The sequence below is a fragment of the Mauremys reevesii genome, linkage group 8 (genome assembly GCF_016161935.1).
Source record: "Mauremys reevesii isolate NIE-2019 linkage group 8, ASM1616193v1, whole genome shotgun sequence".
NCBI lineage: Eukaryota > Metazoa > Chordata > Testudines > Geoemydidae > Mauremys > Mauremys reevesii.
Genome location: NC_052630.1, coordinates 64,611,268 through 64,638,678, shown reverse-complemented (window position 1 = coordinate 64,638,678; position 27,411 = coordinate 64,611,268). Strand labels below are relative to the sequence as shown.

Here is a 27,411-nt window from a genome sequence, read left to right as displayed (position 1 = left end):
GTCTTTCATAAGGACAAGGTCCAGCTCTGCCAACATCCTGCGTTCTTCCTGAAGGTGGTGTCTGCCTACTACATGGGTCAGGACATTTTTCTACTGGTCCTCTGCCCCAAGCCCCACGTGTCCAGTGAGGAGCACCATCTCCACATGCTCGATGTGCGGCAGCGTCTGGCTTTCTATCTCGAGTGGACTAAGCCATTCAGAAAGTCCTTGCAACTGTCCGTCGCCTCAGCTCAGTGTGTGAGGGGCCAGCTGATTTCCACTCAGCTGATTTTCAATTGGATCACTTTGTGCATCCGTTCCTGTTACGAGCTGCCGGGTGTCCCCCCACACCCCATGGCTAGTCGGCTGCCTTTATGGCCCACGTTCCCATCCAGGACATTTTTAGGGCTGCCACGTAGTCTTCGGTTCACACGTTCACTTCACATTATGTGATCATCTCCCAGACCAGGGAAGACGCCGGGTTCGGCAGAGCTGTCCTCCATCCTGAGAACTAGTGAACTCCTACCCATCTCCAACAGATATAGCCCTTTTCATGTCCAAGTCTGTATATAAATTGTGTGCATGATGTAGGATTTTAGAACTTCTATTTCTATCTGACAACTTTTTAGTACCTCTTTTCATTCCACATAATTGATGCACCTTTTAGTAGTGTAGGAAGTGGAGGGCTGAGGTCTTTCCATCAAGAAATGGCTCATTTCAGCAAGTCCTGGACAATACCAGCTACAGTATGGATGTACAAATGGGCTTGCTTACAAAGTCTATACCAGTCTTGTTCCCACTGACTTCACCAGCAGCAAGAGCGGGACTTAGATGCACTCCTGCAATTCTTATTCACAAAAGTGCTCAGAATGTAAGTAGTCTCATCGGCCTCAGTGGGATCTCGTGCATGCGTCCGGTCTGCAGGAGCAGGCTCTTGCTTGTCATTTGCAGAAGGAATAGACTTTGGCTAATAAACATACATCATCAGTTTCTCCTCTTTAGGGATTACTCTCTTTTAGGGCTTATTTCCTTTGGCAGCACTGCATTATATATATATAATATAACATTTAGAAATACCTCTTTTTTCCTTGTCAGCAATGTGAATTTTATAGTTGTTGTTAGAAATACATTTTAATCTATATATTGATGAAGATAATGGGTCTGATCCTTCACTGTCTTGCATCTTACAAAGCATTTTACAGAGAGAGAGACCGTACAAAACAGAACGGCCATGTTTTGCAGTCACTAACGACAGAGAAGGTAAATGGCTGCACAAGATGCAGGACACTGAAGAATCAGGCTCTATCATTTTCATTTTTTTCTGTTTTTTCCTTAGCACCGTGTAGTCTCACAAAACAGCAACTGGAGACCAAAAATCTACTTCTGTCCAATAGGCGAAGACACGCACAATTGATTCAGAGTGAGCACACACTGGAATTTATGTGCAGTGAAGGATATATCCTCACAATCCCTTCAGTCAGGAGGTGTGTTAATGGGCACATGGACTTGCCTTCATGTATCTCTGGTAAATCTGCACTATATTTTGATAATTCAATTTCTCAGTTTTATTTTGAAGGACATAAATCCACACTGTGTAGAGGTCAAACATAGGAGTTTATTACACACAGCGCTGGCGGAGTGTCACCTTGCTTGTTAGGCTCAGAGACGCTGTCAATCAATTGATTACAATAGAATATGTAGATTTTCCATGGACAGAGGAAAATCATGGGGTAGGCAGTTCCACACTCCGCGATAGGTTTTGCAGCAAGACAAGATAGCACATTAACCAATGGTTAAAAGGTTACATAATGTCTCCGCCCATGGTCTCAAGTTAGCAAGTTAACATTTAATTAATACTTTGATGAAATGTTATTAGTATAAAATATATATGTTGAATTCTGATTTGGGGTCCATAGGAATGGAGCAACTCCTTTGATTGTCCAACAGGTACATTCCTAGGGGTTAAAGCAAAGAAACAGTGAAAGTATATGGCAATAAAGATTGTCCCCTTCATCTCTTAAGGCAGGCATTGGTCCCTGGGAAGGGAGGTGAAAAAATGCCATATTTTATACTAACGTGCCAATTTTCATAAATTCAAGGTTAGATCTGTGGGAAGAACATTCCCTACAGAAGAGACTGACACAATAAGAACAGAGATCCTTTGTTCAATTTGCAACTTTGAATAAGACACAATTATTTAGTTCTTAGCTCCAACACCTGGCAATTTGCTGACCAGGCCTTTTTAGCAAAACAAGATTATCTGTTTACCCCAGCTTTCTCTTAGCTAATCACTATTTGCTAGGCCTCTGGCCTCTTGACCAAACTCTGGACTTCGGGTCTGAAAAAAAGCTGGCACAATCCATATACTAGGTTGTTATATAAAATGCACATGGATTTTAACCCTTCAGTTTGATTTCTTGTGTGCAGTCAAGTAGGTGCATGTAGTGTTCTAGACTGTGACACCTGCCCCTTCCATTAGACATAATCACTCAGGAGGCACTGCACCACCCTCTGTAGGCATCACTTAACATGATGGTATTATGTATTTTCCACAGGGCTCCTGCCTCATTCAGGGTGAATTAATTGCTGTTCAGAGGGCCAGCACAAGGTAGGGCATAAATGGTGTATAGACCTTGTGCTGCTCTTCTGTGCAGGGATGAATTTCTCCTTCAGTAAGCAGATTAGATGTAAATAAGAAGGTTTTTTGACAGCATCCCCTGCCATTTGCGCACTTACCCATCTCCCTGGGTCTGCTTCTATCAACTGAAAACACTGTGCAGCTTCACATTTAGCATCACTTGTTTGGGATGGCCTTCCTCCTGCCTTTGGCATTTGAATAATGTGGCCAATAAGGCAATGGGCTGTACGTAGAAAGATGAGGATGAAAAGTAATATTGAATAGTTATCTCATTCAGTGAGCACTGGCCAGTCTGTGCACTGAATGAGGCAGAGGTCCTGCAGGAAAAATAGGGTGTGATCAGGTGACTAAATACTTCAGTGTAATCCATATGCATATTTTGAATGCTTCACTTTGCAATCTTAATAATCTTTTAACATAGATTTTGATGGTGTTTTGTATGTAATACAAATATGTATAATCGAGAGCGTGAAAGAGAAAGCTACATACAAAATACAAGACATACAATTAAATACATTGCTTGTAAAAATTAGTATCTGAATTAAGTGAATAAAACCCAAGAAATTCAGAGCCCCATCCTCAGCTGGTGTAAACTGACATAGCCCCATTGTGTTCAGGTGAAGTAACACTAATCTACACCAGCTGAGGATGAGGCCCGTAGTATTTTGGTCATTGTGCCTACCTCAGCCACATGAGGTTTTTAGAAGTGGTTTCCCTAACCATTGGACAAGGAGCCATTTTACACGTGCAGTATGAAAGCCAAAAAATTACATCATAACCATTTTTGCATAAGATTATTATAATTGTCATTTTTTCCCTTTAGAAACAGGAAAAAACTGTAGCCGTCCACCTACTATTGAGAATGGAGACATTACTACTTTCTTGGAAAAAGCATACACATCTGGCTCCTTTGTAGAATTCAAATGCCAACAATTTTATGCAACGGAAGGACAGAACAGATCTTTTTGTGACAATGGGAATTGGACAAAAGCACCACTTTGTTTAGGTAAAAAAAATACTGCTTTCTTAGGCTTTGAGGTTTATGTAGAAATTCACTGACTCAGACTCATCACTTGTGTAAACACAAGTGCTTACTTGGGGGGTTACCAAGACAACCACACCTTTTTCTTGTTTTAGAGCCATGTGCTATCTCAGTGAAAGAAATGGAAAACCAGATGGTAGAGCTGAATGGGAGACCAAATGAGAACATATCGCAATGGGTGTACCTAAAACGTGGTGATTTTCTCGAGCTTCGCTGCAAACCAGGATATGTACTTGCAACTAATTTATCTCAATCTACTTTTATGGTGCAATGCAATGGAAATCCAATTGTCTATCCAGAATGCAAAGGTAGGTGAAGACGGGCTCTAGTGGGTATCTCAAATATCCTGCTTTCAGTAGAGGGCACTCTGCAATGATAGGAATAAGTGAACGGGAAAGAGCTGCTTCTTTGCTCTCATCACTACAGTGCAGCAGGGAAAGCCTTCCAGACTGGACTTGTGTTAAGCTAATTACTTTTCAGGGGCTAATAGACACCGTGAGACAGATTCTCCCTGGTCCACTCTGGCCCCTTGAATTAATTTAATAACCAAGTGGCATTTATTTGTCATACAACAATTGTAAAAATGTAAATGAGTTACTGTCTGTTACTAGGCGTATCTAAGGCTATTTCAGATGTTACTGAATCTATTCACGGAGTATTTAATGGCAGTACTCAGAGGCCTTCTCAGAAACACAGTGTTGGGAGCAGCTCAGCCTTCTTTTGATAACAGAACTGAGGTCTATAATGGGAAAACTGAGTTTGTGCCTGGAGCTTGGTTTGTCGGTATCGGGTATGAAAGTGCTGGTAGTGGGAGCAGTATACAGATGGTTTGCAGTGGTGGATTAGACAATTGGGGGACCCTGGAAAAATGGGCACCCCTGTAGCCCGTCCCGCTCTGTCCACCCAGCGCTCCTGCCTGAGGGGGGAGCCCCCATGCCCCACCCCTGGTCCCTGGCAGGAGCACTGGGTGGGCAGAGCTGGGCAAGCCCCTGCACCCCGACCTTGCTCCTCGGCAGGAGCACCTGGTTGGATGGGGGTGACTGCAGGTGGAAGGGGTGGGGCCCACTTGCTCTGGCCCAGGGCTCCACAAAAGGATAATCTGCCTCTGATGCTATGGTCAACTGCTGGGTGTAACAGTTTGTAACTACAGGATAACACAATGTCCTTTAAATTTGTAAGCTACCAGCCCTGAGACAGCATATTTACCAGAGCTGGACTGAAAAATGGAGAAACAATTTTTCTGAAAAGTGTTGACATCTGATGGTTTTACCATTTTGCAAGGTTTAAAATAGAGCAATTTTCATTTTAATGTTTTCTCCACAAAATTTTAACTTCAGTATATTTAATGTTATTTTTTCCCATCAATCCTCCCCATTTTTTTTCATCTTACTGCAAATAAATGAATAATGTCCAGGGTTCTTCTTCGAGTGATTGCTCATGTGTATTCCATAGCAGGTGTGCATGCTCACCACGTGCACCGGTGTCGGAAGTTTTTCCCTTAGCAGTACCCGTGCCGGGGGAGCAACGCTGTGACCCCTGGAGTGGTGCCTCTATTTTGCACTATAAGGGGAGCTGCGTGCTCCCCCCACCCTCAGTTCCTTCTTGCTGTCAATGAAGGTAGTTGGAACTTCTGCTCCAGCTTTGCTGTAGCCTTTCTAGTTGACCCTAGTGGTACCATTAGTTTAGTTTTGTTAATAGTTTCAGTTGTTAAAGTGGGATCGGGGCATTCCCCATGCCCCAGGTTTCAAGTCCTGCGACCTCCTGTCGCCATTCTATGCCAAGAAGTGATCCGCATGCTGAGTGTCTCCGCTGCTTGGGAGAGACTCACGTGAGTGAACGTTGCAAGATCTGAAGGTCATTCAAGCCACGGACTAAGAAGGAGAGGGACATCAGGCTTCGCGCTCTCCTGATGGAATCAGCGCTGGCCCCAACTCCGCCACGCTGACCGGACTCGGGGCGCCCGGCACCGCATCCTCAGTGCGTAGCAAGGTCCCCTCCACTAGCTGGCACCGCTCCCTTTCCAAGAAGCAGGGGAAGACATCCACGTCACAGTCACGCCGAGAGAAAGAGAGGGGTGAGGCTGGTCCCGTGCTGGGCAGCCCTCGATTTCCCCAAGCCCCTCCCCCCCCGGGCCCAAGGTCTCTGGCTCGTGTTGAGTGGAGCAGCCTGGTACCGTCCGCGTGTGCCTCTCCTGCCGTCAGGATGCCGTCGACACCAGAGGCCCTGCAGGCCACACGAGACATCATGAGCTTACCGGTATCTGGGGTGCCTCAATGATGAGGTTAACTGTAAAGAAATAAGAAGTGATGGAATGGATAAGACAGTCTGTCTGGGCAAAAATCACATTGGGAAAGAAAGCTACTAGAGCCTCCCTTGAGATAGTGCTTGGGGTGTGCTACAGACCACCGGGATCTGATTTGGATATGGATAGAGACCTCTTTAATGTTTTTAATGAAGTAAACACTAATGGGAATTGTGTGATTATGGGAGACTTTAACTTCCCAGATATAGACTGGAGGACAAGTGCTAGTAATAATAATAGGGCTCAGATTTTTCTGGATGTGATAGCTGATGGATTTCTTCACGAAGTAGTTGAAGAACCAACAAGAGGGGATGCCATTTTAGATTTGGTTTTGGTGAGTAGTGAGGACCTCATAGAAGAAATCGTTGTAGGGGACAACCTTGGTTTGAGTGATCATGAGCTAATTCAGTTCAAACTAGATGGAAGGAAAAACAAAAACAGATCATGGACTAGGGTTTTTGATTTCAAAATGGCTAACTTTAAAGAAATGAGGAAATTAGTTAGGGAAGTGGATTGGACTGAAGAACTTGTGGATCTAAAGGTGTAGGAGGCCTGGAATTACTTCAGGTCAAAGCTGCAGAAACTATTAGAAGCTTGCATCCCAAGAAAGGGGAAAAAAATCATAGGCAGGTGTTGTAGACCAAGCTGTATGAGCAAGCATCTCAGAGAGGTGATTAAGAAAAAGCATAAATCCTACAAGGAGCGGAAGATGGGAGGGATTAGCAAGGAAAGCTACCGTATGGAGGTCAGAACATGTAGGGATAAAGTGAGAAAGGCCAAAAGCCATGTAGAGATGGACCTTGCAAAAGGAATTAAAACTAATAGTAAAAGGTTCTATAGCCATATAAATTAGAAGAAAACAAAGAAAGAAGAAGTGGGACCGCTAAACACTGAGGATGGAATGGAGGTTAAGGATAATCTATGCATGGCCCAATATCTAAACAAATACTTTGCCTCAGTCTTTAATGAGGCGAATGAGGCGCTCAGGGATAATAGTAGGATGACAAATGGGAAAGAAGATATGGAGGTAGATATTACCACATCCGAGGTAGAAGCCAAACTCAAACAGCTTAATGGGACAAAATCGGAGGGCCCAGATAATCTTCATCCAAGAATACTAAAGGAACTGGCACATGAAATTGCAAGCCCATTAGCAAGAATTTTTAATGAATCAGTAAACTCAGGGGTTGTACCGTACGACTGGAGAATTGCTAACATAGGTCCTATTTTTAAGAAAGGGAAAAAAAATGATCCGAGTGACTATAGGCCTGTTAGTTTGACATCTGTAGCATGTAAGGTCTTGGAAAAAATTTTGAAGGAGAAAGTAGTTAAGGACATTGAGGTCAATGGTAATTGGGACAAAATACAACATGGTTTTACAAAAGGTAGATCATGCCAAACCAACCTGATCTCCTTCTTTGAGAAGGTAACAGATTTTTTAGACAAAGGAAACGTAGTGGATCTAATTTACCTTGATTTCAGTACGGCATTTAATACGGTTCCACATGGGGAATTATTAGTTAAATTTGGAAAAGATGGGGATCAATATGAAAATTGAAAGGTGGATAAGGAACTGGTTAAAGGGGAGACTACAACGGGTCGTACTGAAAGGTAAACTGTCAGGCTGGAAGGAGGTTACTAGTGGAGTTCCTCAGGGATCAGTTTTGGGACCAATCTTATTTAATCTTTTTATTACTGACCTTGGCACAAAAAGTGGGAATGTGCTAATAAAGTTTGTGGATGACACAAAGCTGGGAGATATTGCTAACACAGAGAAGGACCGGGATATCCTACAGGAAGATCTGGATGACCTTGTAAACTGGAATAATAGTAATAGGATGAAATTTAACAGTGAAAAGTGCAAGGTCATGCATTTAGGGATTAATAACAAGAATTTTAGTTATAAATTGGGGACACATCAGTTGGAAGTAACAGAGGAGGAGAAGGACCTCGGAGTATTGGTTGATCATAGGATGACTATGACCTGCCAATGTGATATGGCCGTTAAAAACGCTAATGTGGTTTTAGGATGCATCAGGCGAGGTATTTCCAGTAGAGATAAAGAGGTGTTAGTACCGTTATACAAGTCACTGGTGAGACCTCATCTGGAATATTGTGTGCAGTTCTGGTCTCCCATGTTTAAGAAGGATGAATTCAAACTGGAACAGGTACAAAGAAGGGCTACTAGGTTTTCCATTCCTTGGATCATCCTATCTTATGAAAGGATACTCAAAGAGCTTGGCTTGTTTAGCCTAACCAAAAGAAGGCTGAGGGGGGATATGATTGCTCTTCATAAATATATCAGAGGGATAAATATTAGGGAGGGAGAGGAATTATTTAAGCTTAGTACCAATGTGGACACAAGAACAAATGAGTATAAACTGGACACTAGGAAGTTTATACTTGAAATTAGACGAAGGTTTCTAACCATTAGAGGAGTGAAGTTCTGGAACAGCCTTCCAAGGGGAGTAGTGGGGGCAAAAGACATATCTGGCTTTAAGACTAAGCTTGATAAGTTTATGGAGGGGATGGTATGATGGGATAGCCTAATTTTGGCAATTAATTTGGCAATTGATCTTTGATTATCAGCAGGTAAGTATGCCCAGTGGTCTGTGATGGGATGTTAGATGAGATGGGTTACTACAGAGAATTCTTTCCTGGGTGCTGGCTGGTGAGTCTTGCCCACATGCTCAGGGTTTAACTGATCACCATATTTGGGGTCGGGAAGGAATTTTCCTGCAGGGCAGATTGGCAGAGATCCTGGAGGTTTTTCGCCTTCCTCTGCAGCATGGGGCATGGGTCACTTGCTGTAGGATTCTCTGCAGCTTGAGGTTTTTAAACCACAATTTGAGGACTTCAATAACTCAAACATAGGTTAGGGGTTTGTTACAGGAGTGGATGGGTGAGATTCTGTGGTCTGCATTGTGCATGAGGTCAGACTAGATGATCATAATGATCCCTTCTGACCTTAAAGTCTATGAGTCTAAGGGTAGGTCCATACTTACCCGCCAGGTCGACGGGTGGCGTTTGACTTCTCAGAGTTCGAACTATCGTGTCTAATCTAGACGCGATAGTTCAAACTCTGGACGCACTCCCGTCGACTCCAGAGCTCCACCACCGTGAACGGCGGTGGCAGAGTCGACGGGGGAGCCGCGGACATCGATCCTGCGGCGTCAGGACGGGTAAGTCAGTCAAACTAAGGTAGTTCGACTTCAGCTACGCTATTCACATAGCTGAAGTCACGTACCTTAGTTCGACCCCCCCCCCCCAGTGTAGACCAGGCCTATGAGTCCCGCGACAAGCTGCCGCTGGGTGCTCATCAGACATCCCCAGAACAGCACAGCCCTCACTCTGAGACCCGCTCCTTGCCTCGTTCAGTGCAGTCATCTCACAGCTTGCTTCAACCGTCCACACCTGTCAGGCCAACAGGCTCGCCACCAGAACGGGAGTCTCGAGGCCCCTCCATGCCATGTAGTGATGGGCACAGGCACTGGAACAGGCGCCATAGATGTTCCTCTTCACGTTGCAGCTACTGCAGCTGGTCCCGCCATCATTGACATCGATGCTCACGTTCCAGTTCCTGCTCGGACGGACGTTGCATGTGGGGCTCCCCTCGCCATTCACCGGCACCAGATCACCGTAGCTCCAGACGGTGGGGTGAGTACTAAAGCAGCATGTCTGCAGGGTACTTCTCCTCGACATCGAGGTCCTGATCCCGCGGAAGGCACCGTAGCAGCCACCATTGTTCTCGCTGCTCCTATGGGACTGTGCTCGACGGTGACCTCAGCATCGGCAACCAGCTGCCCAACTCTGGGTTGTGCAGCTCAGCCGGAACAGCTGCTGCCACAAGGCCCCCAACTTGGTCAGTGGTAAGGGGAACTGTGGCAGAGACAGTGGTGTCAATGGGCACCGTGGCCACAGATGCCTGCCCAGACAGGAACCCGTTCGGTGGTTGGGGAATCCCAGGCTCTGTCGGCTTTCCCTTCCCGACAGAGGGACAGGTCAGTGGGCCCTGGGTCGGCGGCTCTGCGTCCGGACTGTGACCTGGGACTTGACCCCCAGGTACCGCCCGAGGCCCTTGGCTCCATGTCGGCCCTCTCCCCTGTATCGGATGACACCATAGCAGCACCACAGCCCGCTATTCCACAGGAAGATTTCAAGGTGAATCAAGACCTCCTGAAAAGAGTGGCATCCAACCTCCAACTCCAAGCTGAGGAGATGGAAGGTCCGTCTGACTCGCTTTTTAATGTGCTGTCATCCTCGGCACTGGGCTGGCTGGCCCTATCCTTGCACCAGGGAGTGGCCAACATCTCTAATACCTTGTGGCAGACTCCTGCTTCCTTGGCTCCTATTTCCAAAAGGTGGAGAGGAAGTACTTTGTGCCGGCTAAGAACCATGAGTACCTATATTCCCACCTGGCACCTAACTCACTTGTGAAATCTGTAAACCATCGGGAGGATAAGGATGCCAGGAGACTAGACGCATTTGGAAGGAAGGTTTATTCTTTGGCAAGCTTCCAGCTCAGGGTGGCCAACCATCAGTCCCTGCTGAGCCAGTATGATTTTAACTTATGGGGGTCCCTACCCAAGTTTGAACCTTTCCTCCCAGAGTGGGACAAAAAGGACTTCAAAGCTCTGGTAGAGGAAGGGGCGGCGACGGTGAAAGTGACCCTTCAGGCAGCATCGGACGCTGCAGATACAGCAGCCCATTCGATGGCTTCCGTGGTTTCCATGCACAGGGTGTTGTGGCTCCTCCTGTCTGGGCTGTTGGCAAAGGTCCAGTCCCTTATGCGGGACCTACCCTTTGATGGTAAAGCGCTGTTTGCCAACCAGATGGATGTCCATCTGCATGGGATGAAGAATTCCTGTACCTCCCTGCAAACCTTGGGCCTCTATGTTCCTCCGGCTAAGGACTAGCCCAAGCCACAAGCATCAGCTCCGCCTGTGCGAAGCACATACGAGCCCCCGTCTAAGAGGCTGAGAGACCAGAGGCATCAGCCTCACCATCAGTCCCGCCCAGTCCTGCAGCCCGGGCCCTTCAAGGGCAAGAGGCAGGGAAAGAGGCGGTGTTGACTATCTGCAGGGGGGCACCAGGCCTGTTGCCAGGGAAACCCCCCGATTAATAAAGTTTGTGTTCTGCAACCGATTGTCTACCTTCCGAGTGGCATGGTCCTGAGTCACGTCGGACCAATGGGTCCTCAACACCGTTTCAAAGGGCTACATGTTGCAGTTCAGTTCACTTCCACCCCCCCATCCCAGCTGGGCCCGGGGGACCCGGAGCAGGCCCACCTCCTAGGGCAGGAGGTGGCAGGAGGTGGCGTGTCTGATGCACCTGGGGGTGGTCTGATGCACCTGGGGGCGGTCGAAAGAGTACCAGTAGAACTCCAGGGCACAGGCTTCTACTCCAGATATTTCCTGATCCTCAAGGCAAAGGGCAGTCTCAGGCCCATCCTGGACCTGTGGGCCCTCAACAGGTTTCTGGTCCGCTCCAAGTTCCGCATGGTGTCCCTATCCTCTATATCCTCTCTGGACCTGGGGGATTGGTACGTGGCCTTGGACCTCCAGGGTGCGTTTTTCCACATCCATATATTTGAGGGGCACAGACACTTCCTCCGATTCCTGGGGGGTTGGACCACTACCAGTTTACGGTCCTCCCATTTGGCCTGTCCACAGCACCGAAGGTCTTTACCAAATGTATGGCGGTTGTAGCGGCCTAGCTCCGATGGGAAGGTGTGCAGATCTTCCCATACCTGGACAATTGGCTTCTCAAGGGCAATTCTTGGTCCCAGGTACAGACCCATGTGGAACTGCTCCTGTCTGCATGTGCAGATCTCAGCCTAGTGGTAAACAAAAACAAATCAATGTTAGTTCCAGTGCAGCGCATAGAATTCATTGGGGGCACTGCTGGACTCCCTAAGGGCCACAGCCTCTCTCCCTCTGGGCAGGTTCGAGACCCTTAAAGGTCTCAGCGCCTTGGTCACGGCTGTCCCGGTGACAACGGCAAGAGCATGCCTTCAGATCCTGGGGCACATATGTGGTCTGCCATGCCAGGCTCCGAATGAGGCCCCTCCAGCTCTGGTTAACCTCCCAGTTCTCCTAGACCCGGATGGGCTGGACAAAGTCCTCACGGTACCATCCCCGGTAGTTGCCTCCCTACAATTGTGGTCACACTCGAACAACATGCTGCGAGGGGTTCCCTTCCGGGAGGTGTCCCCGTCATTAGACCTGGTGTCCAATGCATCGGACTTGAGCTGGGGAGCCTACATAGGGAACATGCAAACCCAGGGAAGATGTTCTGTCTCAGATTTGTCCCTCCACATAAAGGTCAGAGAGCTCAGGGCGATATGCTTGGCGTGCATAGTTTTCAGCATGCACCATCGCGGGACGGTGGTCAGAGTCCTCACAGACAACACTGCTACGATGTACTATATCAACAGGCAAGGTGGGACTTGTTCCTTGGTCCTCTGCCTGGAAGCCCTGAGCCTATGGAAGTTCTGTATAGCCCAAGAGATCTCTCTTTGGGCTTTACACCTGCCCAGTGTCCGCAATGTGCGAGCTGATCACCTCAGCAGGATTTTCTCCCACCAGTACAAGTGGTCGCTCCACTCGGAGGTCGCTCTCCAGCTCTTCCAAGGCTGCGGAGTTCCCCATGTCGACCTCTTTGCAACCCGTCAGAACTGGTGTTGTCCCTGGTTCTGCTCCATGTGGGCGGAATAGAGAGGGGGGTAATCTTGGACGCCTTCCTCCTGCAGTGGTCTGGATAGCTTTTCTACTCCTTCCCGCCCTTTTCCCCTCATCAGCAAGGTCCTGCAAAAAGGAAAAGCAGACTGGACGTGTGTCATCCTCACAGCCCCAGACTGGGCCCACTAACACTGGTACGGGACCCTCCTGCACCTACTAGTGGTTCCCCCGTGGAGGTTACCGATTTGCCCGGACCTCCTCTCCCAGGACAGGGGCCACCTCCTCCATCCCAACCTAGCAGCACTCTATCTGATGGCATGGTTGCTCAGTGGCTAGATGAGGAGGAGGGGAAATGTTCAGAGGAAGTCAGACGGGTCCTTCTGGAAAGCAGGAAGCCGTCCACACAAAGGACGTACCTGGCTAAGTGGTCCAGGTTCTCTAGGTGGGCTGGGGAGTGGGGAATCTCCCCATCGCCCACACTGCTCCAGCTCATCCTCGAGTACTTCCTGTCCCTTAGGACCCAAGGGCTGGCTCCTGCCTCTGTCAGGGTACATTTGGCGGCCATATCGGCCTTTCACCAGCCGGTGCAGGGCCAATTGGTCTTTTCCCATGCTATGACCGCCCGCTTTCTGAGAGGTCTGAACGGTTATTCCCATATGCTAGGGCCCCTGTTCCACAATGGGACCTAAACCTAGTGTTGTCCTGTCTTATGGGACCTCCCTTCAAGCCCTTGGGCAGGTGTTCCTGGTCTCACCTCTCATGGAATGTAGCATTCCTGGTAGCAATCACGTCAGCCCGACGTGTCTTGGAGCTCAGGGCCTTAACCTTGGAACCCTGTAGCAGGGTGACCCCCTGCTTCGGCCCAGAGGGGTTTAAAAGTGGCCTGGCAGGGCTTGAGAGCGGCGGTTCTCAAGACTGGGCTAATAGAGGAAGTGGCTGCAGGTGAGGCCACGCCCCAAACTGAACCACAGCTGGCCCCTATAAAAGGCCAGGGAGCCAAAGGCAAACAGTCTCTCTCTGCCTTCAGAGGGAGATGGGCCTGGGTGCTTAGGAGCTGAGAAAAGTACCTAGGGTGAAGCAGGGCTGGGGAAGGGCTGAGGAGCTGAGGAGCTCTAGCCAGGAAAGCCCCAGGCTGCAGCCTAGCACAAGGCCAACGGGTACTGGGGGTTGCAGAGGGCAGCCCAGGGGTAGGCCAAAGCAGCAGGTCCAAACCCAACCCTGCCAATGATGAATAGGCTGATACTGCAGTCTGCCCCAGGGTGTGGGGCTAGACAATGACTGACAGTAGCCACATACTGAGGCAAGGTAGGGATAGAGGGTGGGGGTTCCCTGAGACAAAAGGGGAAGCCCAGAGTGAAAAGGGGTTACTGCCAGGGGGCAGCACCCCACAGAAAAGGGGCACTGGGTCCAGGGAGGGACATGGGGGCCTGAGAACAGGTGGATCACCAGCCTGCAGAGGGCGCTCCGGTGCTGAACAAAGCTAATTCCCAGAATAACCAGCAGGAGGTGCCGCAAACCCCCATATACAGTCTTCCACAAGGATAAGGTCCAGCTTCACCCACATCCCGCATTCCTCCTGAAGTTGGTCTCCGCCTCCCATATGGAACAGGACATTTTCCTTCTGGTACTCTGTCCCAAGCCCCATTCCTCCAACGAGGAACATGGTCTTCACAAGCTCAATTTGTAGAGTGCTGGCCTTCTATCTAGATGGGACCAAGCCATTCTGGAAATCCGCGCAACTCTTTGTTGCCTCGGCCGAGCGTATGAAGGGGCAACCAATTTCTAGCCAGCGACTTTCTCGCTGGATCACCACGTGCATACGCACGTATTATAATCTGGCATGGGTTCCCCCTCCACCAATCATCAGGGCACACTCAACAAGGGCTCAAGCCTCATCGGCTGCTTATGTAGCCCACGTCTCTATCCAGGATGTTTGTAGGGCTGCCACACAGTCCTCTGTCCACACGTTTTCTTCGCATTATGTGATCATCTCCCAGGCTAGGGATGAAGCTGCATTCGTAGGGCGGTACTGCATCCCGGAAACCCCTAAACTCCTACCCACCTCCATCAGATCTAGCTTGGAGGCACCTACTGTGGAATACACATGAGCAATCACTCAAAGAAGAAAGGACAGTTACCTGTTCCGTAACTGGCATTCTTCGAGATGTGTTGCTCAGGTGTATTCCACATCCTGCCCTCTTTCCCCTCTGTCGGATTTGTGTGGCAAGAAGGAACCGAGGGTGTGGGGAGTGCACAGCTCCCCTTATAGCGCGATATAGAGGCACCACTCCAGGGGTCGCAGCAGTGCTCCCCCCATACAGGTACTGCTAAGGGAAAAACTTCTGACACTGGTGCACGCACACCTACTGTGGAATACACCTGAGCAACACATCTCGAAGAACGCCAGTTACGGAACAGGTAACTGTCCTTTTCATTTCACTTTTTCCTTTTTCCACTCTGAAAATTTTGAAAACTTCTCCAACTTTGATTTTGCTACTCTGTAACTATACAAAGATGACAAAAAGAAAAAGTGGAGGAAAAAGCCCTCGACACCATTCAATCTATTGTATTTAGTAAAAAGGTGAAAACGGTTGTAGAAAGGAGAAAAAAACCAAAATTTAAAATATCAAATTTTTATGAGAAACTGGAAAAAATTCAAACAAAAACCAAACAACCAAAATTTTTGTGTGAAAGTATTTGGTTTAGAAAAAAGACCATTTCTCATTTAAAAGCAATAGTTTTGAATGAAAACTTTTGAACAGCTGTGGCATGTGTATTGCTTAATTAAAAATCAGTATGTCCACTTTCTATTTGGCAACTTCTTAAATAGCATTACAGTAAAAGTAGGGAACATAGTGTCTTCCCTCCAATGCAATTTCCATACGTTTTATTCAGAGATAAATCACAATAATTGCTGATGGATTGTACAGCCCACTGGCCTATTTTCATTTGTAAAATGTATTTGTTTCATTCTCCTTAGAAATTGTATGTGATCCTCCAGGAGTGGTTAATGGTAGATTCAGACCTCAAAGGAACATGTATAGGGATGGTGATGTCCTTATAATTATGTGTAATCATGGATTTCACATTAATAATGAACAAGATACAGCTGAATGCACAAAGAATGGCTGGTTGCCTCCTCCAGGATGTAGCAGTAAGTTGCATTTATGTCCTATCTTGCTTAACAAATGTTAAAATCCAACTCAGTATACTAAACATATAAGATCAAGAATGCACTTGGTAACCTAGTATTTTTTTTAAATGTCAATTGTGGGTACTTGGTCAGGCGTTTGGCCCTTTCCTTTCACAGTACATAAAACTGACGGGTACATTTGTATTATTTTGTCATTTACAAAATGGATTGGGTCTGTATTCAAGGCCATTTATTTTGTAAAATAACTTATTTTTCTTGCCTTTAAAATAAGGGATTGACAAAAGCTATGGATGAAATTGGGGAGTGTATAAGCAAATGTAGATGTCTCCAATCAATATATATAGTAGGCTGCTGACTTGGTAAAATGCACTGGGATCAGTCAGATGTCAGGATGTCAGGCAAGATACAGCAACTTCCAAAACTGGAGGATGACCTTTCCTCTCCATAGCTTCACCCCACACCCTTCCACAACAACTGCTCCTTTTTCTGTGGGATGCCCTCCCTACATCGGCCTGAAAAACCCAGGAGGGTGCCTCCGACCACAGAGATCAAGTCCAATTCTGGCGATACCAGTACTACGGACCTGGTGCTGGGGCTGAGGCAAGGAAGTAGGAGCATAATCATGGCAGTAAGTCTTCCTCCAGGCTACACAGGACCATGCGCTTTCCATGAATTCCAGCCATGGAGAAGCGGTGCATTCCAAGACTCACAAACAGGATAAGAAATCATGTAGACTGGCAAACCTGCTGGTACCAAGCACCGAGCCGTACACATCTTCCATATCAGGTCCCCCTTAAGTCAAGGGAACTGCCGGTTCTTCTTGGAGTAGTGTCTCTCTGGGTGCTCCACTGTAGGTTTGTCCGTGTCCCTTTGCTGCTGATTGGAGAACTTTGGTAACAGTGTCTGTTCAGCCCGCACATGAGCTGCTCCTCTCCTGCGATGAGGCTAGCCAGCATGCGTGGGCAAACCCTCCTCAGTTCATTCTCAATTGCCACTGGCTAGAGATGGAACTATAGCTGTCTGTTCACGGATTGCTAACTCTTTTAGAATTTCTAATTTTTAGCTTCCCTTTAAGCCTTTTTTCTTTATTTATTTCATTTATATTTAATTTTGGTTGCTGCCCTTCCCCCTCCCCCCTCGAAAAAAAAGAAAAAAGAAAACCCTTCTCATGAGAGCCTGCTACATCAGGAGATAAACCATCACCTCAGCATAGGAACTATAGAGCCAGTGCCCACACATCTAAGAGGCAGAGGCTTCTACTCTCGTTACTTCCTGATACTGAAGAAAAAAGTGGGTTGGAGACCCATACTGGACCTCAGAGTGCTCAAGAAACTCATCAGGGCTCAGAAGTTCAAGATGGTCACTTTATCAATGATTATTCCGGGATTAGAGAAAGGAGATTGGTTCTTGGCTCTTGGCCTCCAAAGTGCATACTTCCACATTTTGATTATACCGAGTCACTTACGTTACCTCAGGTTCACACTAGGCTAAGACCACTACCGGTACAGAGTACTCCCTTTTGGCCTCTCATTGGCTCCCAGAGTATTCTCCAAGGTCCTCTCAGTAGTGGCAGCCCACTTACGCTCTCAGGGCATCATGATTTATCCTTACCTGGACGATTACCTTCTTAGGGCACATTCCTTTGCCCAAGCCCAGCAAGTCACCCAGACCACACTGGACCTGTTCCAGAATCTAGACCTACAAATCAAAGCACAAAAATTGTCATTAACACTAATTGACATTAATATAGGTTAGAATTCATAGAAGCCAACCTTTAGTTCATCCAGGCGAGAGTGCTCCTCCCACATCACAGATTATTCGTCTCTCTATTCTGATACAGTGCGATCCAGCCCCACAGTTTCAGCCAGATGTTACCTCCAGCTCATGGGGCATATGGCCGTGGACACAAAGTTATACTCATTCCAGACTGCGCATGAGATGCCTCCAAGCAGGGTTCTATTCGGTTCAGTTTGCAGGCTGATCAGAGACAACATAAACTACTATCGATGCCCACCAAGGTTAAGCAATCCTTGGAATGGTGGAAGGACCTAGTAAATGTCTGTATGGGAATCCCTTTTGTTCAGCCTTCCAACATCATTACTCCTGACCACTGATGCATCCCTCATAGGATAGGGTGCGTATCTCAACAGTCTCACAGTGCAGGGCACAAATGGTTTCCATCTGAGAAGTGCCTTCACATCAATCTGCTTGAACTCAGAGCAGTCAGAAACGCGTGTACTCACTTCCTCCCACTGATCAAAGACACGAACACAAAAGTCACAATGGACAATATGGCCTGCATGTATTACATAAACCGAGAAGGAGGCGCCAGGTCACCCTCCCTGTGCATGGAAGCACTAAAATTATGGAACTGGTGCATTTCCCACAATGTCATGATATCAGCAGCCTACCTACCAGGAGTACACAACATGACAGCGGACAGTCTCAGCCACAAATTCCACATGATCATGAACTGGAAATGGATTCGGTGGTTCTCAACAACATATTCAGACAATAGACCTGTTTGCTGCTTACCAGAACAGGAAATGTTCACAGTACTGCACCAGAGTGGGGATCAGACAATACTCCATGGGAGACGCTCGCCTCCTTCCATGGGACAAGGATCTTCTTTACGCCTTTTCCCCATTCTCTCTAATACAGAAAATGCTGTTAAAGTGAAAAGAGAAAAAGCAAACATCATACTGACTACTCCCACCTGGCTTAGACAGATGTGATACCCTTACCTGTCACAGCTGGTCCACTATGTCCACCGATGATTCTTCCAATCACTCCTTACCTTCTATTGCAGAACAAGAGATGCGGATTCTGCAGCTCAAAGCTTGGCTCCTTCATGGTTCCAGCACATATAGACATCTTGCTCTAAGGAGATACAGGAGGTGTTATTACACACTGAGAAAAGAGCTACTCTTACCCACCTACAAAAGTGGAAAAGATTCCAAATCTGGTGCCAGCCCAAAGGTGTCACCCTGAATACAGCCACCCTACCAGTAATCCTGGACTACCTGTTGACTGCCAAGAAATTGGGACTCTGTTCATTTACTAACAGTTCACCTAGCAGCAACTGCAACCTTTCACCAGCAGGTAGAAGGGTACTCAATCTTCTCCCATCTGACTATAAAGAGATTTCTCAAAGACATAGTGAAGCTTTTCCCCAACCCACTCCTCCATGGGATCTCAACCTAGTGTTAAAAGGACTGACCAGATTGCCATTTGAACCCCTGACAACTTGTTCATTAACTCACCTTCCCAAGAAGATGGTGTTCCTGATTGCCATCACCTCAGCAAGAAGGATAGGGGAGATAGCGGCTCTGGTGGTGCATCCCTGCTTCACTGTGTTCTTCTCTGACAAGGTCACTCTTATACCACATCCAACGTTCACTTCCAAGGTGACTTCCGCATTTCATATGAATCAGTTTATTCAGCTTCCAACCTTTTATCCCAAACCTCATCAGGATAATAGGGAAGCCATCCTCCATACACTTGACATGAGGAGAGCCTTGGACTTCTATTAAGAAGATCTCTAAGACTCTTCCTTTCCATTGCAGATAGGTCAAAAGCTACAGTGATTTCAGCACAGACTCTCCAAATGAGTCTTGATGTGTATCGAACTCTTTTACCAGATGTGTTATAGAACAACCCCATCTTCAATATGCATGCACTCTTTGAGATTGGTCTCCTCTTCTGTCACCTTCTCTAGGGTTATCCCTATGCCAGAAATCTGCAGAGCAGTTACCTGGGCATCTGCACACACATTTGAAGAACACTATGCCATCCTGGGGATTCAGCTGCAGATGCCATATTCAGTGCCACAGTACTATTACCCATAACAGATTCAACTCTGAAGCCCCAGCCTCCAGTGGTGGGCACTGCTTGGGAGTCACCTGCAGTGGAGCACCCATAGGGATACTACTCAAAGAAGAATAAGAAGTTACTCGCCTTGTGCAGTAATGATGATTCTTTGAGATGTATGACCCTATGGGTCCTCCATGCCCCTCCCACATCCCTTAAACTTCGTAATTCTTGTCTTTGACTCTGCAGTAGAGAAGGAACTGAGAACGGTTCAGTTCTTGGCTCTACCACACAGACCCTCTCCGCCACTGCATAAGATGTCCAGAAGAACAGAAGCAACTGTAAATGTTGGTCTCACACAGAGGCAGGAACTAAATGTCATCGGCAACTGAACTCCTAGTGTATTTAGCTCTGCTGTTTGTTTAATTTTTGGACAGATTTTTACCAGTGCTCATGTTGTAAGTTTCATTGCCCACCTACATCTTACTACATGTTTGTAGGTTCTGGTTGCAACCTTTATTTAAAATTAGTGGTCTTTATGTGGTTATATACTGTGTTACAAAGGGCTTAATTACATAAGATGGTTTGTGGAAGGGTTTTGCTCATTTTATGCTTCCATGTCCATCTTTTCAGATACACCATGCCAAGGTGTTCCAGATGTTTTCAATGCTCAAACTGAAGGTAGAGTGAAGGATAGTTATGAACCTGGTGAAACAGTACGTTATCAGTGCCATTCTGGTTTTATTATAAGAGGATCACCAGATGTTACATGTAGAGCTGGGAAGTGGACCCAAAAACCTGTATGCGAAGGTAAAATGACTGACTTGATCTAACTTTAAAGAACCTAGTTAATTCTTTCTTACAATATTATTATTATGGGCACTGAGATACCACACAGATGGGTCTGACAGCTAGAACAAATAGATTAGACAAATGACTTTGAATTAAAATATACACTGACAAAGTTTTGCCCCTTGCTGCTGAGGGGAACAAGAAGGAACATAATTTAACAAGGTTTCATGTCTGGACTGTTTCATGTCTGGGCTGACATAACTGAGAATGTTGATTCAGAAACAAGAAATAGCCAACTCACACACTGATAATTTCAAATACAGAGGGGATTGGGAGGAATCAATGTTTGCCAAAAGGGGAAAAAAAAACCTATTGGCAGGACAATAAATCTTGTTTGCAAGCAGGTAAGAACAGTAATTTATAATATATTTTTAAAACATAAAAGTGGTGCTTGCCTTCTGTCCTGTTAGCCTATTAGAAATCATAGGGTGCACTTGTCATTACAAAGAGGTCCGTTCTCCAGTCCTTTCTCTCCTTTTAGTCATTACAGTCAGGAAGTGTTTTGTCTAGGTAAGGGGTTCAGAAATAGGGTCCTAACATCTCTATTTTCATGATGTTGGAAGTTCATCTCACACTCTTTGGTTTCTGCCTATTCCCAACCATGGGGTATTGTGTTGCCTGGTGATGCCTAACTGTAGAACCTTCTTCAAGCAGTGTCCTTTAGAGCGCTCACACACATCCGTATCTACCCCTCTCCTCAGCATCTCCACATGTTCTCAGGGCAAAGCTATATAAGGGGGTGCAGTGCCCCTTATACCTCAGTTCCTTCCAACCTCTGTGTCAGATGAAAATGATCCGCTCCAGTCCATTCGGATCCGGGTTTCTCTCCATTCTTAGTGCCTTGAAAAGTGTTTAGTTTAGTTCTTCTTTGAGTGATTGCACATGTACATTCCACCCGCTGCCACATCCCACTGGCAGGCCCTCCCATAGCAATTCTGGGCCCCAGGGCAGAACAGTTAATGGTCCCCCACGCATGCACAACCCGCACCTGCATGGACACAATCTGCCTGACATTTAGGCAGCACTGTGCCTGCGCTTGCTGGTGCCCAGTGAGCTGCCAGTTGTGCGCGCTCTTCCGGTATGGCCAGGGCTTCCACATGCCTGCCCAGGAGGGTTGCCAGTTGTGCAAACCCAAAGACGCTTGCCCTTCTCCAAGGCCCTGCCCCCTGCTCACTCCATCCCCCCTCCCTCTGTTACTCATTCTCCCCCACCTTCACTCACTTTCACTTGGCTGGTGCAGTGGGTTGGGGTGTGGAATGCAGGCTCTGGGATGGAGTGTGGGTACGGATGTGTGTGTGTGTGAGGGGTCAGGCTCTGAGAGGATGTTTGGGTGCGGGAGGGGGTGAGGACTCTGGGAGGGAGTTTGGCTGCAGGGTGCAGATTCTAGGCTGGGGCAGGGGGTTGGGGTACAGGAGGGGCTCAGGCGGTCGGCGCTTACCTCAGGCAGCTTCTGAAAGTGACTTGTACACCCCTCTGGCAATGGCTTCTAGGTGGGGGGGCCAGGGAGGTCACCGCATGCCACTGCCCACAGGCATCACCCCTGCCTGCAGGCACTGCCCCTGCAGCTCCCATTGGCTGCAGTTCCCGGCCAGTGGGTGCTGCGGAGTTGGTGCTCAAGGTGGGGGCAGCGTGCGGAGACCCCTCGCTCCCTCCAGGGACCATAGGGCCGTTCTGGATGCTTCCCGGAGCGGCGCAGGGTGAGGGCCGGCAGGAAGCCTGCTTAGCTGCACTGCGTTGCCGGCAGTGATAGCCTGGGGTCCCTGGGCAATTGTGCCCTTTGTCCCCCCAGTCAGCGGACCTGCCCACTGGTGCTGGTATAAAGGGCCCAGCAAATCCCAAGTCCCCTCAGTTCCTTCTTATTGCCCAGGACTGTACCTGGAACTGTTCTTCTTGCTTTTGCAAATACTTTCAGTGGACTGTGTTCTCTTGTGTCACCTACTCCAAGAGTAGGATGTCACTACTAATTCTTAATGTTCTGCTGCAGCCTGCTAAGATTATTTTTTCCACTTCTGCCTCTTGCTCATTTCTAAGAAGAAAGTCAAATTATATAAGATAATCAGGATGAGGTGTTTTCATATTTTCATACACATCCTCTATCTAATTCACTGGTGGTGGCTACTGCCATTAGCAGTTTAAGGTCTGGACAAGCATATTTCACTCTTGCTGACTGGGGGTGGGGGAAATTGATTCCTTGGGAAGAAAGGAGTTTTCTTCTTCCTTTCTTAGTATTAGGGTGGAAAGCTATCAAGCAGTTATGGCCTGCTATCAGTTCCACCTATGGGAAAAGATAGCATTGTTTCTGCAGGATTTGCCAGGTGACAAACAGAATTTAGCTAATGAAATCCTAATGGAGGGTCGAAATGTAGCAAAGCACACACTCGGGGCCTTCTTTAATGCTTCAGACTCTTCTGCCAGCGCATTGGCTTCTGAAGTTACTCTGAGGACACATGCTTGGGTTTGCTTTTTTACTCTGGCCCTCAATACTAGAATAAAGGTAGAGGAAGTCCCCTTTGAAAGAGATGACCCTTTAAGTAAAAAGATGGAGGAGTTGCTGGGAAAACTGAAGGAGCCAAGAATGACAGCCTGCTCTTTGTGTTTGATTTCTTCTATTAAGATTATACTTTCTACCCCTTCTTTCCATAATCAGACATTATTATCCACAATCTTCTTTGGCTTATTTCTCGTCAAATCAAAGATGTCAGCAATGACACCAGCAGGCTACATTTTTCCAGAGGTAACACAAGAAGAGGTCTTTCAAATTGAGGCCTAAATCAAAATAATCTGCTTCTTCCCTGTCATCTTCATTGAACACCAGGCTTCCACTTTGATGTGATGATCAAAAGTAGAAAATGAAATTGCAATGATACTTCGCTTCCTCTTATGGAGACAGTCTAGCCCATTTTATCAGCAAATCAAGGTTTATTACATCAGATAAATGGGTCATAGAAATCAGAGAGAAGGGCTATGTCATTCAGTTAGAGAAACTAACCCCTTCAATTCCCCCTATCATCCCTTTCCAGGGAACCTTTCCAAAGGCTCTGCTACTTTCAGAAGTGTAGAAATTACTGCTTATATGTGCCGCCAATAAAGTATCTGAACAGCAGAGGGATCAGGGGGTTTAATTAAAGACACTTCCACATGCAGAAAAAAAGACTGGGAGGTTTCATCCAATTTTAGATTTCAGAAATCTGAAAAAATACATTTGGATGTTTTGGTTCCACATGTTAACTCTGGTCTCCATAATGCCTTCTCTTTCAGCTATGGATTGGTTTGCAACTCTTGATTTAAAGGACAATTTTTTTCATATTTCTATCTGACACAGTCATTGAAGGTATTTTCATTTCTTGGTGGCAGGACACCATTTCCAGTACAAGGTCTTTGCATTTGGCCAGTCCACAGCACCAAAAGTATTTATCAAATGTCTCTCTGTGGTAGCATCACATTTGAGAAAACAGGATATTTTTGTTTACATATTTGTATGATTGGCTGTTGAAACATGGGGCTACATCTGAATTTCAGAAAGTCAAGTCTCTACTTAAATCACATAATTTTATTCATGTGCTCCTTAGTGCACACAGCAGCAGTGAAAAATCTTCTTACCAGAGAACAGATTTTTTTTTAAAAATAGTGCAATATGTTTTAAACATAAAATATGTCAAACTTAAAGGTAATAAAAAAGGTAATAACTGGAGATATACCAATCTCCTAGAACTGGAAGGGACCTTGAAAGGTCATTGAGTCCAGCCCCCTGCCTCCACTAGCAGGACCATTTTTTGCCCCAGATACCTAAGTGGCCACCTCAAGGATTGAATTTACAACCCTGGGTTTACTAGGCCAATGCTCAAACCACTGAGCTATCCCTCCTTCTATTAACTTAGAAAACAATTTTCTTCCTGAGTCTCATGGTCATGACTACTTGTATGACTCCATTTGTGCATCTCAGAATAAGGCCAAATAAGCCAAAATAAGGCCAATAAGCATTGGATGTCTCAGGTCTACAGGCCAAATCTGAACAATGTTCTAACACTAGTCAGCCTGCCTTCTGGACTTGTGGTCGTGGTCAGTCAGAGCAGTTATCCTCTTAGGAGTCCAGTTCAATTCCTCCTTCACCATCAGTGAGAGGAAATTCTGATTTATCAAAGAGGGGGAGGTCTCATCTGAGTCAGTGTACAGTTTGAAGTCATTGGGCTTATTTGAAATAGTCCAGATTTTTGACTTGGATGCAGGAAAAATCTGATTCTCCTGTCTCAGCTTCCATACCTTGTGTTGTAGATGATTTAATATAAAAACTGAAGGGTTATCTAATTAATCTTTGAAAATTCATTTTGCAGTTATTATAGCATACCATGTTTTAGTTGATAGTAGATTGCAGTTGGGGCATAATATGGATAATACATTTGAGAAGGAAGGTATCTAATATGTATGCTCTTTGAGGGATCTTGTCCCTTCTTGGAGTCTTAAACTGGTTTTATCTACATTTCTGAAACCACCGTTTGAACCCTTGGCTGAGTATTTTTTTATTTTTGATATCTTAAGTCAGCATTCATTATTGTCATGTCATCAGCCAGAAGGGTGAGTGAATTAAAGGCCTTGATTCCCCCTTTAAGTCTTTTCATAAAGATAAGGTGGTTCTTAGACTTGATCCCAGGCTTTTGCCAAAATGACTCTGAATTTCACATAAGTCAGACAATTTCCTGACATTTTTTCCAAGGCCACATACTAAGCAGGGGCAATCTGCTTTATGTACTTTGGATTCAAGAAGAGCTCTTGCATATTATTTAAATGGAATTAAAAGGTTTTGAAAATAATCTAGGTTATTTGTGTTTTATGCTAAAAGTTTCATGCATCAGACCTTGTCTCTCTAGACTATTTCTAAAAGGATTAAATAATGAATTGTTGAATGTTACATGTTAACAAATTCTTGTACCTCGGATACTTTGATCTCATTCCATGTGGTAGTGTCTTTTGCTTGCCTTAAGCAAGTCCCTTTTCTTTCAACTGGCAAAGTTGCAATGTGGACTTCTGCGCACACTTTTACTAATCATTATGTTCTCAATTAGGCTTCTAGGGCAGATACTAGATTTGGTAGAGCAGTGGTCTGTGATGTCCTCCAGTTTATTTTCCTCATTGCTTTTCAGACTACCCATAAGTGGGGATATGCAGAGCCACTGGAAGGAGAAATGAAGGTTACTTACTTGTAAAACAGTTTTTTGAAATGGCTTTTCATATTCACACATCGCATCCACTTTCCCCTCATTCTCAGGGTGCTTTTGGGCTGTATCTCTGGGTTGGCAGTAAAAGGAACTGAGGTGATAGAGTGTGCCCATGGCCCATTATATTGCTTCATCCTCAGAATGTTCAGAGATGGAGAGGGAAGGTTTTAGAAGGAGTGTGCATAAGCAGATGCTGCTTGGAGAAGGTTTAACCATTAAGCATAATTAGGCAGCACAATACCCCACATGTGCAAATATGCAAAGAACTGCCAATATCTCAAAGAACTTCAATTACAAGCAAGTAACCTCCACTTATATAAGTGCACTTTTTGATGGAACATAACATATTTCATGAAAATAAGATACTACATTAATAGAGTTTCACTACTAGTATGTTTATTTGTCTCTCTCCCTTTTCAGATGCAACATGTAGCGCTCCACGTAAAGTTCTCAATGCTGATATTGTAAATGATAAGGAGGGAAGGTATCTGCCTGGTGATAGAGTGCAATATAAATGTAGGGAAGGATTTGAAAGTATGGGATTGAATTATGTAATTTGTGAAGATGGAGAATGGTCACAACCACCAATTTGCGAAGGTAGGTGTTTGTATTTTAATTAAAACAAGTAAGACCAGGTGCACTTTGGTGAGCTGGGAGCATACAGTCATAGGGCTGGAAAGGAACTTGAGAGGTTGTCTAATCCATCCCCCTGCACTGAGGCAGGATTAAATATACCTAGATAATCCCTGACAGGTAACCTATTCTTAAAACCTCCAATGATGGGGATTACACAGCCTCCCTAAGTAACCTGCTTCAGAATTTAACTTTCTAACTATGTAGACAGAAGTTAGGGTGGAACATTCACCTTTCTTGTTTTACATATGACATTCCTATTAATACTTCCCAGAATGACATTTGCCCTTTCCACAACAGCATCACACTTTTGACTCATTCAATTTGTCATCCACTATAGTCCCTGCGTCTTGAAATGCTTGCACCTGTCCATTCCACTTTGGTTGTGTGTGCACTAGTTCATCAAAGCCAGAGAACATATTCCCATAGTCGTACCTGTCGAGGTGGTACATGCACTTTTGCTGCACATTCATGCTTGTAGCTAAGGGCATAATTGGGAAGAGCTGCCCTAACCCTCTCAGTTCCTCCTTGCCACCCATAGATGGACAGTTTGAGCATCTCACACTTTTCCCGTTAGAAATCTTTTTAGCATTCTTTTATTGTAAATGGTTTAGTATAGCTGTAATTTAGATAGTGGTACTCATTTTCAAATATTTTCTTGTTTTTATCTTGTTCTTCTTCAAGTTTTATTTTCAATACCAGGGCATGTGTTAATCCTTGGGATTTAAGTGCTGTTTGACTGTAGCAAATCTATGACGATCACCAAGTCTCACTCCTACTGCTTGAAGTGGGAAGGACACATTAGGCATAAATACCCTATTTGTAGGAGGTTTAAAACCAGATCAAAGAAGCTGAAGGCAGTTTTACTTTGAGATGTCCCGGTGGAAGCAGCTTTGTGTCCCCATTTGTTTTCCTGCCATGTCTGGGGTGATTCTCCCCTCCCACAGAGTGTTTAGAAGACACTTTAATAAATTACTTTTTTTAAAAAAAGAGAGGAAAATAAGAAGAGTATCTGGTGCTAGGGAGAGTCCCATGTCCCTCATAAGTGATCCCCTACAACCAGCTAAAGCTGTGGTATTGCAGGAAATGGGAACTGAAGTTAAAACTC

The 27,411-nt window shown here is 45.9% G+C and overlaps 1 protein-coding gene across 1 annotated transcript in view; it reads left to right on the top strand.

Moving 5' to 3' along the window:
* LOC120370159 (complement factor H-like) overlaps positions 1–27,411 on the top strand; it is a 57,267-nt gene that overhangs the window by 14,702 nt on the left and 15,154 nt on the right. Inside the window, exons 3-8 of the mRNA XM_039484437.1 lie at positions 1,316–1,504; positions 3,441–3,623; positions 3,755–3,967; positions 15,622–15,795; positions 20,239–20,415; positions 26,091–26,267. Of these exons, the coding sequence (XP_039340371.1) occupies positions 1,316–1,504; positions 3,441–3,623; positions 3,755–3,967; positions 15,622–15,795; positions 20,239–20,415; positions 26,091–26,267 (1,113 nt within the window). The remainder of the gene's footprint in view (positions 1–1,315; positions 1,505–3,440; positions 3,624–3,754; positions 3,968–15,621; positions 15,796–20,238; positions 20,416–26,090; positions 26,268–27,411) is intronic.